General features: G+C 40.7%; 2 protein-coding genes across 15 annotated transcripts in view; one reads left to right on the top strand and one right to left on the bottom strand.

Moving 5' to 3' along the window:
• Nucleotides 1-18: 18 nt before the first annotated feature.
• On the bottom strand, nucleotides 19-8791 carry LOC107567921 (uncharacterized). Of its 2 annotated transcripts, XM_016253723.1 has the most exons (4): nucleotides 8502-8791; nucleotides 5261-5318; nucleotides 862-3045; nucleotides 19-147 (listed from the first exon to the last, which is right to left on the bottom strand). In XM_016253723.1, exons 3-4 carry the CDS (start codon nucleotides 3027-3029, stop codon nucleotides 102-104), a joined length of 2214 nt encoding a protein of 737 aa, XP_016109209.1. In that variant the 5' UTR covers nucleotides 3030-3045; nucleotides 5261-5318; nucleotides 8502-8791; the 3' UTR covers nucleotides 19-101. The 2 variants fall into 2 exon arrangements, with proteins under 2 accessions (XP_016109209.1, XP_016109208.1); XM_016253722.1 differs by lacking the exon at nucleotides 5261-5318.
• A 2110-nt stretch (nucleotides 8792-10901) lies between these two features.
• LOC107567913 (serine/threonine-protein kinase MARK2-like) overlaps nucleotides 10902-14953 on the top strand; it is a 49695-nt gene continuing 45643 nt past the window's right edge. For 12 of the 13 annotated variants that reach the window (XM_016253712.1, XM_016253711.1, XM_016253707.1 and 9 more), the window contains exon 1: nucleotides 10902-12027. In XM_016253712.1, coding sequence (XP_016109198.1) covers nucleotides 11980-12027 — 48 coding nt within the window. In that variant the 5' untranslated portion in view covers nucleotides 10902-11979. The remainder of the gene's footprint in view (nucleotides 12028-14953) is intronic. The other variant, XM_016253700.1, reaches the window with a different exon arrangement.

The following is a 14953-nucleotide window of genomic DNA, read 5'->3' as shown; positions in this document are numbered from 1 at the left end:
GTAGATCCAAATCCTGTGCATCTCTCTCGTTGCCAAGAAAAAGGAAAGGGAGGATGGGGCTGATCACAGCATTCTCCATATCTGGGGTCATGACACTCTCTTCAGATAGTGAAGCTGGGAGGGATGAAGAAAGAGGGAGGGAAAAGTTTGATTATTATCTACTTTCATTTAGTTGTGTTTTTGGGAAGAACAATGTGCCCTCTTGTAGGGAGCAGAGTTTGCAGCATGTGTCTCAGAAACATCATTCCAAGAAGTACTTTTGTTTTCTTATATGTTTAAATACTTCACTCTGTGTGACCATCTAAGAGAGGTATGCTGGTATAGGACTCTTTTCAGTCAATTAAAAATGACGGGTTAAAATCCTGTCAGAGTATGATGTCATCAAGGCCTTATGTAAGAAAATCGAATAATTTAAAATAATTTTAATCCTTCCTCCTTATCTTTCCTGTTTGAAGTCCCATCACTCTCCCTCCACAGAATGGCTATTATCCTTTAGTTATCTAACAGAGAATAAAGCAGTCCGAGTTTTAAGAAAAATAATTAAAGGTAGAAAGTGTTTAAGGAGAAAAACTTGAACTTGAGTTACATTACTAGGGCATCAATGTAACTCTGGCATTCTTCTGAAGCTAGGCTAAGGAGGATTATGCACCCCACAGATTAACTGAACTATAATTTTAATTTGAATACTATCAGTGCAGAAAGTCATACAGCCTAATGGAAGATGAGAAAATGAAATCAAGGTCAGTACATTCAAGTGGGACTGGCAATGTGAAGAGATTATGTTCATCTTTCTGAATTGTCGAATGGTCAAAAAAACACATTATAAAGATGTCACTCAACCTGCTGTGTACTTGCACATTAGCAACTTTACCTCGTCCATTTTCCTCATCTTGTTCTCTGTTGAGTGAGTTGAGGACCAAGTGGAGCGACTGTGCTGAGGGTAAGGTGTGTCCACCTTCCCTCTCTCGCTGTTTGAGTTTGGGCTTAATAAGCGTGCTAGGAGCAGAGGGTGGGGGTGAGAAGGATGGAGGGGAATCTGGAGATGGAGAGCGGAGGGATAGGGATTGTGGAAGCACTTCATCATCAAACCCATTGCCATCCCCCATGCAAGCATCTGCTCCTTTGTTCCAAAGCCGCTTGAGGGAATCTCTACCCTGGTCTCCACTATTCCCTGATCCGATAAAGTCCAAAACAGCCATCTTTCCTTGCTGGAGCCTCCGTCGTCCTGCCTGATCTGTCAACTGGGAACGAGTGAACTCCATAAGGTTCCGACAGTCCAGGATTACAGGATTGCCACCACTGCCACTATTCTGGTTGTGGCCCATGCAGGTCCTCCCTGAGCCCATTCCAATACCTGCATTGTGATGGATAGGCTGAGTTTTAGAGCGAGTCATCTTTTTCGCTAGCTCCTCCGGCCAGATTGTGCGTACACTGTAATCGTCATCATCAGGCTGGTATCCTCCCATGGTATGTGCATCAATATTACGCCCCATGTTGGGAGGATTCCCTCTGTGCGGGTTAAAGGTCACTACAATGGGGTCACTACTGCAGTAACTGCACGTGGAGCTGCCAGTTTGGCTTGCTTTAGGATTGCACCCACTGACGCAACTCTGGAGTGCTCGAAGAGGTGCAGATGAGGAAAGGGGAGTACAAGGTAAACAACCCCCAACCAGTTTCTTACGGAAAGCAGCAGGGCTCTCAAAACCTCCAGCTTCTCCAGAACAGGATGCACAACCCAAAGGTCTGAGCAGCCCTGTGCGACAGTCCGAGACAGTGCTGTTGGAAGAGGAGGTGTTGGTGGTGGAAGCAGTTGACAGACACCCTCCTAAAGTCTTCAATCCCATGGTTCCGCCACCTCCGTTGGCAGCACTTGTTCCTGGGGCGTGGGAAAATGAAGAGGATGGGCTTGTACTACGACCGTGGCAGCCAGCCGAGTGACCTCTACCTCTTCTACAACGAACCAACCTCCAACAGCCACAAGGGTGGGAAAAGTCAATTGTACATGTGTGGTCAGGACTGGGGAAGCCTCCTTGGGAGGAAGTAGGGGAGAGGGGTAAAGCGTGAAGAATTTGGGGCCGATGTTCTCTAGTGTGTGAGGGACGGGGTTGACTGATGTGCTGGTAGGAGGAAGGCGCTCGGGAAGGGAGTGAGGGTGGTACAGCAGGGTAGTGAGGGTTTAGGATGGCAGCATGGGGTAATGGGGCTGAACTGTGGTGACGGGATAGGCTGTGGGCGTGGGGCAGTTGGTGGCCGGGTCCCAGTTTGGAGTTTTCTTTGTTTCCTACAGATGATACGTCCCTCTCACTGTGCAATGGGTGGCTGGCAGTTGCAGAGTAAGACTTTGATGACAGGTCTCTCTCTCTTGTTGGCTTGGATTTTGACTGCTGTCTCTGCGCTGGTACAAATTCTAAGATCCCTCCAGGAGAGACTGTGAGTTGGTTCGGATGATGGCTACTGTGCTGAGTCCGGTTTTGACTCTGATGATGGTTCTGGTGGTGCTTCTCCACTAATTCGGAAGACTTTCCTTTGCATTTCCTTTCGCCTTGCCCTGGATCCAAGTGCAGTGACACCCGTTTAGTTCTGTTCCCTTTGATGCTTCCACTTCGGGTAAGACTACTGCTGCGGCCTTGGTCTATGTAAGATCCTCCTCTTCCACCTTTGTCCAAAGACACTCTAATGTCAATGGTATGCGTGTGCTTGTGAGGTCTGGGACCTAAAGTTACTGTCCCATTGCTGTGACAATGGCTAGTATTGTGGCCGCTGCCCTCAAAGGGAGCACCTCGTTCTCCTTTATCTCTCTGAACATGGGAAGATTGCCTGTGCTTGCATTCCAGAGACAGGTATTTGGAACCTGGATGGGAATGGGGTGGTGGGGGTTGGGGTTGTGGTAAGCGGGGTGGGGGCTCGTTGTGAGTGGCTGGGCGGTGTGAGGAAGACTGTGAAGTGGTTGGTGGGGAGGCCACGCGCAAGGCCAAACTTTTGGGCCGCTGAATAACCACTATGCGCTCGTCAAGAGGGAGCGGAGGCATCTGGGGCTGAGCGAAGCTGTGTGGTTAGGATGCAAAAAGATAAAAGACTAATTAATATTAATAGTGTTCATTCATTATGGTACTTGTGTAATTTTTAAAATATGAACATTGAAGACACACAGTATTGCATATACAGTTAAAGGGTTAGTTCACCCAAAAATGAAAATTAGGCTGTGTTTTACTCACCCCAGAGCCATCCTAGGTGTATATGACTTTCTTCTTTCAGACGAATCCAGTCGGAGTTATATAAAAAATTGTCCTGGCTATTCCAAGCTCTATCATTGCAGTCAGCGGGTGTTGTAGTGCATCAGTCCAAAAGAAGTGAAATAAAAAGCGCCCATCCATAAAATAAAAAGTCTCACACAGCTCCGGGGGGTGAACGAAGGCCTTCTGTGGCGCATCGATGTGTTTTTGTAAGACAAATATCCATACTCAAAACGTAATAATCACTTTAATCTAGCTTGCGCCACTGATGACGTATGAGGCCAGCGTTGCGTTTTGTACTTCTAATTAGTGACCGTTGTTTTGTTTTGATCTCTCCGCTGCGTTTCCGACCGCAAAGCCGACCTCATACGTCATCAGCCCGGAACGGCTTCCGTTTACAACAGTGAGCGCAAGCTAGATTAAAGTGATTATTACGTTTTGAATATGGATATTTTTCTTACAAAAATGCATCGATTCGCTAAAGGAGGCTTTTGTTCACCCCCCGGAGCCGTGTGAGACGGTGGTTTTTTTATGGATGGGCGCTTTTTATTTAACTTCTTTTGGACTAAAGCCCTATAACACCCGCTGACTGCAATGATAGAGCTTGGAATAGCCAGGACAATTTTTAATCTAACTCTGACTGGATTCGTCTGAAAGAAGAAAGTCATATACACCTAGGATGCCTCGGGGGTGAGTAAAACACAGCCTAATTTTCATTTTTGGGTGAACTAACCCTTTAATATTAGTCACAGCACAAGGAATTACATCAACAATTGTGATGAGTTAAGTACAGAAGACAGTCTTCTGTTAGTCATTCACAACCTTACTAGTTATTAAACACTGTGAAACAATAATGAACAGCACAAGGGTATGTCACAGTCTTGTCGGTAGGAGAAATTCTAAAGTAACAGAAAAATCTTTCTGACCCAGTACCCTTGTTAACAAATTCCAGGGGTTCACATTTATCGAAGGCATAAAATAATCCTTACAAGCATGCAAGCAAACCGTGTAAAGAACTATACAAATTAGGAGGCAGCTTTGTAGTGATGTCACATCAGGGTAATATTGAGATAATTTGATGATACTCTGCATGCAGTATTCTTGGTTATCACGACTGTCCTGCAATATATCATCCTTGTCTTCTTGACTGTTTATAAAAAGTCATTGTTTTGCTGGAGATTATTAAGACACACATTTACAGAGTTTATTTCGAAAACATCTGTTATAGTCAAACATGTAATGAAATGTAAATGGAATAATGTTATCATTCTTCTAATAATAGAAATATAATCTGATGGCTGCACTAATCACCTCTCCACAGAGCAGAGAAGATCAGCTCATTATTCTAAATAATGACAGTTTGAAACGATCGTATTAGACATTATGAAATGTCAATGAAAAGACCAAAAGAAGGTTAAAGGAATAGATCAGTTAAAAATGAACATCTAGCCATTATTCATCCTCCAAACCCGTACACCTTTCTTTCTTCAACGGAACACAAAAGGAGAGCATTTGTGTTGGTATTTTCAGAGGTATTGCAATAAATAGAGACTGGATAATGACTTGGAATATGTACAAGTCATATTGACCAATTTTATAATGCATCTTCAGTCCCTCATCATCGTCATTGCATAAAAATATCATGGAAAATAGGCTTCTCTTTGTGCTCCACAGAACAAAGTAAATTATTGGGTTTGGAATGAAAAGAGAATGAGTAAATAATGACAGAATTTTCATTTTTATTCCTTTAAGAATAAAGTACAGAATGACGAAAACAGAAAAAAGACTCAAGAGAAGGATGAAAAAATGTGTATGTGTAAAAGAGAATATAAAGCAGCTCAGAGAGAACAGTTACAGGATGTGACATGGCTGGATCATCCATTGACCTCGTGGAGGAGGGGGACATGCACAACAGCACTTCAGACATATACCCCAACACAACCCCCCCCCACGCACACACACACAAATGACCCCAGGACAGAGCCAGCACACCATGCTCTTATTTCCACATGCATACATTCACGCACAGAGCCTGGTGATGGTATCCTCATCCTCTTTGCTTTTTTCAGTCTTGCCTTTTGTAGCCTGTGGTAGTGAAGGGGGGTGGGTGGTAACATTGACCCAGATTTGTCATATTGCAAGTCAACATCACTCCAATCACTTTAACTCACACACTAAACATCTTATCAGCAGTATTTCACACAGAAACCATGTGTGTAATGTTTTTTTTGCAATGAAGCACGTACAGCAGTGGAACAGCAGCACACGCTTGGGCATCAGCATGTGCTTGTGTCAGAGATGTGCAGCATCAGCACTGATGAGCTCAGGTACCGGCTGAGCACAAAAACAACTACAATGATCAGGTTTCATTGATATCACCACAAAGAACAGTGTGCAGTTGTGTAAATACAGTAATGTTGCAGCAAAATGGTAACTGAACCATAAAAACAAACATGCACTGTATCTGATACATCACTGAAAGACCTAAATCTCATAATGGTCATGGCTGATTTTGTCCCCACACTTTATAAAATTGTCTGCGACAGGGATGTAACACAGATTTAATACTGAGGAAGTAATTTTTTTAATGTTAGATATTTTTATATTTATCATTAAGAGCTATATTAAGGTGAATTAAGTCTCTAAGTCTCAAAGAAGAAATGTTATTAACCATCAAGTCATATTAAATATTCATCTGCTGGTCATTTATCAGTAACCTACAAAATACTGTGACAAGAAAGTGTCAGTGCAAGAATTATTTTAACAAATTAAATGCCACTTGAATTGATCAACTAGAATGATTGCTCCCCCAATCAATGTGTAATAAGAATTATTCTTGTGACAACATTAACATTTTTCATTATTTAGGCTTAACCTAATTGCTATTTAGTATGTTGTAACAAGCATCTATCTTTAATTTATAGACAGGCGTACATAATTTCTCTGCATGTTTTAAAGGGGTCATATGATGCTGCTAAAAAGAACATTATTTTGTGTATTTGGTGTAATGAAATGTGTTTATGCGGTTTAAAGTTCAAAAAACACATTATTTTCCACATACTGTACATTATTGTTTCTCCTCTATGCCTCGCCTTTCTGAAACGCGTCGATTTTTACAAAGCTCATCGGTCTGAAAAAGCGAGGTGTGCTGTGATTGGCCAGCTATCCAGTGCGTTGTGATTGGCCAAATACCTCAAGCGTGAGACGGAAATGTTACGCCCCTCACATACTGTTGATGCCCTGTCAGGCCAGAGCGACGAGACAACATTAAAACCCATTACAAACGAGGCATTTGTTGCATCCATTGGGGACATATTTACTGATTATAATGACTTATACTGTCTTTTTACGCGTTGCTTTGCATCGCGCCGCGTCAACATAAAACTCTGCATTTGTGATCGGAGAAATGACAAACAACAAGGGCTACTCTACTGCCCAAAACTCGCGTTTGAATCATCAGTGGCAAATCCTTTAAATGAAAACGTACTTACGTGAGTCAGAACAGCCGGCTTGTAGTCTAACGTTACTCTCCCAGGATCAGTAAACAGTCCTCCATAAAATGTGCTGCACAAATCTGGATATTTGGGTTAAACTGCTCTGGAACAGTGTTGTAAATACAACTTAACCACTGATTTGTAGTCGTGTCCTCTTTTGGAAGGCCAAACAAAGTAGTTTCGCTTTCACAAACGAACAACACAGCGGCCTAGCGTGAGGGGAAGCCCCGGCTTAGGGTGCGCTGAGGCTGGGCTGGAGCGAGCTGAGGCGGCGGAGTCGAGAACGGCGCGCCCGGCAGATGCGACGAATGAGCGGCAACCACATGTGACGGACCCCGGAATATCGATGCGGATATCCGTCACATGTGGTTGCCGCTCATTCGTATATGACGAAGCGGATATCGTCCTCTTTTGGAAGACCAAACAAAGTAGTTTCGCTTTCACAACGAAGCACACAGCGTCTTTACCACATGGCTGCAGCGTCAACAATACTACAGTGAGACTAAAAGTTACGCCTTCTTTCTTTGCGTGAACATTTGGGCGGCGTTATGCAAATCTTCCAACATAGTGAGGTAGACATGTGGGGCCGTTTTAGGTAGGCGTGGCTGACTCTGAACTTTTATAAAGAGTATCTCTTTGGATTTGAGACTTTAGTTTTTGCAACTTTACAGACCTTCTTTATGCACGGAGAGCTTGTAACACTCCAAAGACGCCTTCTTTCTTTGCGTGAACATTTGGGCGGCGTTATGCAAATCTTCCAACATAGTGAGGTAGACATGTGGGGCCGTTTTAGGTAGGCGTGGCTGACTCTGAACTTTTATAAAGAGTATCTCTTTGGATTTGAGACTTTAGTTTTTGCAACTTTACAGACCTTCTTTATGCACGGAGAGCTTGTAACACTCCAAAGAGAAAGGAAAAATTGAAATCGCATCATATGACCCCTTTAAATTCAAGTCAACAGTCTGCATGGGCCTGCTCAACTCTTTGCCTAGTGAAATGACTGCATTGTTTTAAACCATTATAAAAATTGTGGGAAGGTTAACAAGATAAGAAGCTGAAATCCACTGGAATGATTTCGCGCATCGTCACACGTCATTACGTTCATTGCCCCTAAATTTCCAGTTTCTCTCACTGGAAAGCGGAATCACAGCACTAATTAGGAGCCTTTGTTTCTAACGTCTCTACTACAAACTGTGCAAGCAAAAAATGCGCGTTATGCGACATCTGAGCAAACGCTTACATAGATGTTTCACCCCCCAAAAAATATTATATATATTAAAAGCACAATATTATACAGGCCTACAGTCTCTGAAAGGGAAAACAAGAACGTCCGCCACAGATTTGCAACTGTATTGACTGTCACTTGTTAGGCCACGCTGATGCTGTCACGCAAATTCAAATGCGCTTTCACTGTAGTTCAGTGTCTCTTCGCCATTTGAGCTCAGTTTCACTACCATCTCAGTGTGAATGCTAAAAGAAACGATGCTTATTATATTTCAAATGCATTTGCATTACAATTCGAACGTTTTGCGTGGATTTCTAATGGGCATCCTTATAGACAAGCTCTAGAACGTGAACTAGGGAAGATTTTTATCATCATTACTTTTTGAATATGAATAACAGCTTTTCGCACTTTCTCATTGGGCGACATTTTGTTGAAACAAAATATAGAGTGGCCATTAAGTAGACTACCCTTTATTGCTGGAAACACACAGATACATGATTGCATATTATGAAGGCCTCAAAAATAAAACGAGGTGAAAAAATGACTTACGTTATAAGCTGTACGTCCGCTGTATCTTCATGTTTTGTGATAAATGAGATCCTTGTGTTTCTCCCCGCGACTATTCCGATCGAGACATTTACATAGCTGCAGTTAGGCTATCTATGGTCTTCCTTAATGTGCGGGTTACACTTTAAAAATCCAGTGATGTCCATCGGGATATGACATTCAGGCAGTTTTTCCTCATACTGTTCAGAGCGCTTGTCCTCGCAAATGTACACAATTAACACAATAACCATGTGTACACCAGCGCAACGCAACGTGCGCTTCTGTGTACTGTGCGTGTGCATCAGACAGTCAGCGCTATGTGGAGGATGAGGGGCGGGGTTTCGGTGCAGGTGACATCATCCTAGACCAATGACGAAACGCTGGCCATATAACGTAGCTCATATAAAACATGCAGTATTTTTCACACGATATTTAGTTTATCAGGGAGATTTTCCCAGATAACCTTTAAAATCGGAAGTTTCACAATGGCAAGGATTATTTGCTTAACATTCACCTTGACTCTTTAAACTAAAGGGATCACCCAAAACTGAAAATTCTTGGACCTTAGTGTTCTTCAAAGTATCTTCTGTTTATGTTCTGGACAAAAAAAAGAAGGAAATAAAAAAAGGTAAAGTGTAAAAAAAAGGCATTATTTTTGCTTTACACCTTATTTGATTTTATTCCACAAAACGCCTAGAGATGGCAGCAGAGTATTCATTCCTTCATTCACAGTCCAGATCAGAATGCCATAGAGATTAGCAACAAAAAAAAAAAAAGAAAAATGCATGGCAAAAATATGTAATGTATATATGTACAATTTTCAGTTCAGCTCAATCAGACTTTAGAACAACTTCAATCTGCAGATAATGCAGGCAAGACTGCTAAACAGCATATTGCAGTCAAATTTATTAAACAGTTTGACAGTCACGGCTAAATGATCGCATAACCTTTTCAAAGACTGTTTATCTGGTTTGCACTGATGTGTGATTTCATTGCCTTCCTCTGGAGCTTCAAGAAACAGTATTTGCTCACATTTACAGTACTGTGCATTTTGTTTGCAATTGTTGTTGAAGGGAAAATCCAAATCCATCCAAAAAAGGAAGATTCTGTCATCATTTTCACACACTAATGTTGTTCCAAACCTGTACGACTTTCTTTATACAATACAATATACAAAACAAGTGTATTTGTATAGCACACTTAAAAACAACTGGTTTTGACCAAAGTGCTTTACAAGGCTAAAAGAAACAAACAATAATGACACAAAGCATTTAAGCACTAGAGAAACAATAAAAGAAGGATACAAATAAAAAAAAGCCTATATATATATATATATATATATAGATATATATATATATATATATATAGATATATATATATATATATATATAGATATATATATATATATATATATAGATATATATATATATATATATATACACACACACACACACACACACATATATATATATATATATATATATATATGTATACTCTTTCTTCTATGGAACTTCAAAGAAGATATTTTGAAGAATGTTGGAAGTCAGTGGCTACCGTCAACTGTTTGGTTCCCCACATTCTTATCAAAAAGATAACACCTCAGGAAACCAGTAGCAGGCGAACTTGTTCCAAACCTGTATGAATTTCTTCAGGGACGTTTTATTTTAAATTAATAGAGGTTCACCTGCTACTGCTTTCCTGAGGTGTTATCTTTTTAGTAATGAAAAGTCTTAGTTTCTGTTTTAGTTACATTTTTTTTATGCCACTCATTTCACTTTTTTCCTGATACAGAAATTTCCACATCCCTCTCTATGTGTAAAATGAGAATGATCTGTAATTCGACAGTAATCCCAAAGAGGTTCTATTTGCATTTTACAGTAATGGTATTTTGTACTTACAGGTATACTGCAGGTAGAATGTATTCACAGGTGTATTTGGCATCTGTGATTAATTTATTCAGTGATCTAAACATGGCAACCACCATTAAAGAACTCATCCCATGTAGAATCTGAATGGTGTCTTCATCTTATGAGAGAATGCATCATTTTTAACAGATTTTTCCAAAAGCACTGCTCATATGCTCACATGTTTGTATGCAAAACTTTTTAATGAGGAAAATGTACTAAATGCACATACATTTCAATATAATTATGTGAATTTTTAAAGTACAAATTTATATTTTACACACACACACACACACACACTGTGAGGTTCGATTTTTGTTCTGTTTCTAACATGAGCCTAACACAAAAATAACTGATTTACAAAGACGTTATTATTAAAACAAACAAAAAAACCCCAGCTCATTTTGCATATCGAATATACATATAATGCTTTAATTTTAAAACGAACGAATAAAATGAATAAAAGACTTTTATTTTAAAGCTCCATGTGAGAGAGGCAGAAGAAGTCGATCCACCACAGCCTGGTTTCACATTTCTCTTGAACGCAAACAACACTGGCGTCCGGCGCTGCTGCGGTACCAGTCGTGACCGCTCGACTGTACGGCTTTTCACGGCTCACGGATGTAATTTGTCGCGTACCAACGACTGGAACCGACCATTTTACAGCCATTAACAACCGGGCAACGGTTAGGACCTATTCTTACAATCATACTGTCAAAATATCTGCGACTTTTTCGAAGTCACCCGGCCAGCTAACGCGCGTTAGCAGGTTAGATGTGATTTTCAGAGGCGCAGAGAGCCAGTATACGAGCATCTCCGCGGTGATTTTGTGCTCGGATCGTTAGTTTGTCACCTCGAGACGACATCAGGTATTTGATTTGGTTTTGAAACGGGCATGTTGACACCTGTATGACGGATCATTACTCGGAGTAACGCTGATCTGAGCGCTGCTTGGCTGACTGGAAGGAGCAGCTCGATAACTTGCTGTAAAGTTTTTTGTGTGCTAAGCGGGACTTTCATGTGTCTTTCCTCAGGCTTGAGAAGAAGAAAACGAAAATTTTTGACATTACAGATGCACAACAATATACAGCCGAGTATTGATAGTTACGGCTAAATTAGGGACCCTTTTGCCACCCGGCCTAATAAAACTTGGAAGTCCTCGGACTCGATTTTGCACATTTGTGCTGGGAACAATTTTGTTGTTTTTCATCAGCTGAGGGTTCAGATTAATCTGTCTCTTCTTTAATGCTGTAATTTACCAGAACATTTACTACGTTAACAGTAGAAAATTACATAGGAAGTCGGCATTCAGTGTTGACACCCGCCGATAGGGTTCGTCGAAATTTTTCAATAAAATTCACGTTCCTGCCGAGACTAGTAAACAAACTATGACTTAATGACGGGACTTTTTTAAAAGCTAATCTGTACTGGTTTGGGGACTCGCACCGAGCTCAGGGGCTCTTTACAAGCTGGACTTTGGACACTTCTCATCGTGCTGTGCCGATGTCACATTTGATTGAATTGTGAGAGCTGTGAACACGTTCAGTTTCAGATCCAGCCAAATCCAGCCTCAGAAGATGTCGACCAGGACACCACTGTTACCCATGATTGACTCCACTGGCCAGGTGAGTCTTATCCTTCTTATCTTTTAAAAAACAGAAATATCATCGACCCATTTACTACCAAACAAAACTTGTTTTGGTTTCCTAAATGGTCATGTCAGATCATGGCTTAGTTAGCTACAAGAAAATACAGCTTATGATTCTCTAGTTTACCTGTCAACTCAAAACCTCTTTAGCTGCTTGTTTTTCACAGCAAAACGGTATAATAATAGTGTTGTTGTACAAACAGGAAACAACGCAACAGTCTTAACTAATAGGTTTCCTCTTTACCACAGAAAGAAGAGCCTTGTGTTTTCAAAAATGCTTGTTTTGAGATGTCAACAGTTTATTCCAGATATTACTTTGCCACGTTGGCTTCACTTTGATTTCTTTAGTTGGTGTCTAAGAAGATGTAGTATGTCTCTTGTTTACTTGCTATACCCTTGCAGAAAGTTCAGCAGTTGGGAAGATTTAATATAGATGTGGTTGCCTTGTTCTGCTTTTTAAGTCAAGTCAGGTTTACTTACAATAGCATACACATTGTTTCAAAGTAGCGTTATAGAAAATCTTGATAATTTAATGTGCATTTTGTGATGATAAAAACACTAATCCGTGGTTTGCTATACAGTATGCATTGCTATGGCTGAGTGCACTGTATGTATGCAAATTACCTTGGGTATATTTAAATGTAAATCGAAAGCTGTGCAATGATATAGTTTACATTTTGCGATGATATAAATAAACGGTATGCGTGTAAAGTTAGATACACTTGTTGGTGGTTGGAGTTTTATAACTACTACTAGTCAGACATTTGTGGATGAAGTTGGGTCAGTAGTTTATAAAACCATCAAGGTTTAATTGATGCTGTGCATTAGAGGAATTTCGTCACAGGTTGCACTTGAGATGCAAGTGGTCTGTTTTGATCTGAGCCCAGATCTTGAAATCATTTGTTTGGCCTAAACCCATAGAAAGAACAGTAATAGCTCTCTCTAAAATTAATCACGGTGGCTAGCTTGTTTTTGAGGTAAGTTGTAACCAAAAAGACTGATCCTCTTTCAGTGAGTCACTGGCAGAATTGTACCAGCAGTGAGCAGCTTGCAGCTGAAATCTCATGAGACTGATTTGGAGTCAGTTTGAGTGTATGGTTTGTTTATAGTGGAGATGAAATGTTTGTTGAAATGTCTCTTGCCAAGCCATACCCAGTCTTACTTGTGATTTACAGTCTGAAAACGTTGGTCAGCGTTTTTCCCTCAAGAGCTTTTCATGTGGTTGGAGGGAATCAAATATAATCTGTTTTGCCTGATGTAGTGAAATTTTTTTTAATCATCTCAGGCTGCTTTTAGGTCAGATAAAGACTTATTTTATTTACTCCTTAAGCACCTTGTTTCTAGCTCTGTGTTTCTGGGCAATGATTTGAGATCCGCAGCTCTGTCAATCTGGACTGGCATTTCCAGTCAGGCATGGTTTGGGGAGGGTCATGGAGGTGTGTTTTTATTTTTTAATTTTAGTTGATCATCATGCACAATGTGTTTGTGAAGACTTACTTACCTGATAACTGAACCAGATACTGAAGATACTTAACCAGATACCGAAAGATCTGCAAGGTAATGGGAGAAAATCCTAATCCCAATATTCCCTACAAAACAGATTTTGAATTCTGTCATCCTTCAGTTGTTTTGCGCTTACATATTTTCTCATTTGACTTTAGTTTAAAATCATGTGTTCTAACAGATCACCTGTAGTTTGAGCTTGACACGCTAGTCTCTCTGTGGCTGAAGCGTCGTAGTGTTTCACTGATGAGGGGATATTCAGCTGGCGTCTATTTGTGTACTGGCTGCTACCTCCCTCCTCTTGAAATAGTCACGGTGTGATGAAAATACTGATAAATGACAAGCTGGCTCACACCCCTCCTTTATTCCCCCTCCCCCTTGTGCCAGTCTACCCCGCTGTTTTCCCCAGGGTCTCAGACAGTTGCCCCTCACGCGGAGCCACTGCTTCTCCGTGACCTTCTAGTGCACAGAGCGCCGGTGTTCAACGTGGTTGTGAGCTGTCGCTCAGCAACATTCTTACAATCGGTATCCTCTTTCAGGGGTGTGTGTTGCATTTTCGGGGTGGTTTTCGTATACTTGTCAGATATTAGTCATTCACGCGGACCTCATTGTTTCCTTTGAGCTTCTGTAATTAAAACCGGCAATTCAATAGGATGTGTGCACCATGTGTAGTTGCTCTTCAACCAATAGCACCTCCCTGACACTACGGTAACAAAATTGCCTCCTGGCCAGCTTGTTTGATTCTGTTTACATTAGGGATGCACCGATACCACTTTTTCCAGTACTCGCCCGATACCGATACTTTTATTTTTGGTACTTGCCGATACCGAGTACCGATACCAATTTTTTTATTGCATTTGTACATTTTTTAAATATTGGGTACAGAAACCAAAAGGGTATGTATAATGTTAGTTGGTTAACTTCATTTATCAAATAGATACAGTCAAACCTAAATTTATTCAGACACCTTCAACATTTCTCACATTATCACAGTTTATTCGCTATAGTTTAGAAAAAGGTAATAAAATATGACAAGAACTCAGAGTTACACTGTGTCAGAACAAATTCATCTTGATAATGTTAGATAATTTTGATAGAAAGGTATGTAATGGATTACAATTAACCAAAATAATTAAGACACAACTATGAATACTTTGTCGGGCAACCCTTAGCCTCAATGACAGCCTGTAGTCTCCTGGGCATGCTGTCACCCAGCTTCATGAAAACCTCAACTTCAGTTTTTTTTTTTTCCCCCAGACTCGGTCTGAATAATTTTTGGACCCAAATTTGTATCAGTTTTTACTGGTAGTCCACTGTATGAAGAATTTTTGGGTATGATTTGTCACAGTTTACTTTATTTTGCTATCCTCACTTACATAAATGAACTATAGTGTCCTGCA

Source organism: Sinocyclocheilus grahami, unplaced genomic scaffold (assembly GCF_001515645.1).
Source record: "Sinocyclocheilus grahami isolate Dianchi unplaced genomic scaffold, SAMN03320097.WGS_v1.1 scaffold1196.1, whole genome shotgun sequence".
Lineage (NCBI taxonomy): Eukaryota > Metazoa > Chordata > Actinopteri > Cypriniformes > Cyprinidae > Sinocyclocheilus > Sinocyclocheilus grahami.
This window is presented reverse-complemented; position numbering and strand designations above follow the sequence as displayed.

Bases quoted from the DNA above. Each gene is read 5' to 3' on its own strand.
- LOC107567921 (XM_016253723.1), bottom strand. From the start codon at position 3,029: ATGCCTCCGCTCCCTCTTGACGAGCGCATAGTGGTTATTCAGCGGCCC. The intron at 148-861 runs TAATGTGCAAGT...GATAATAATCAA, and splicing joins AATGGACGAGGTAAAGTTGC to ACTTTTCCCTCCCTCTTTCT.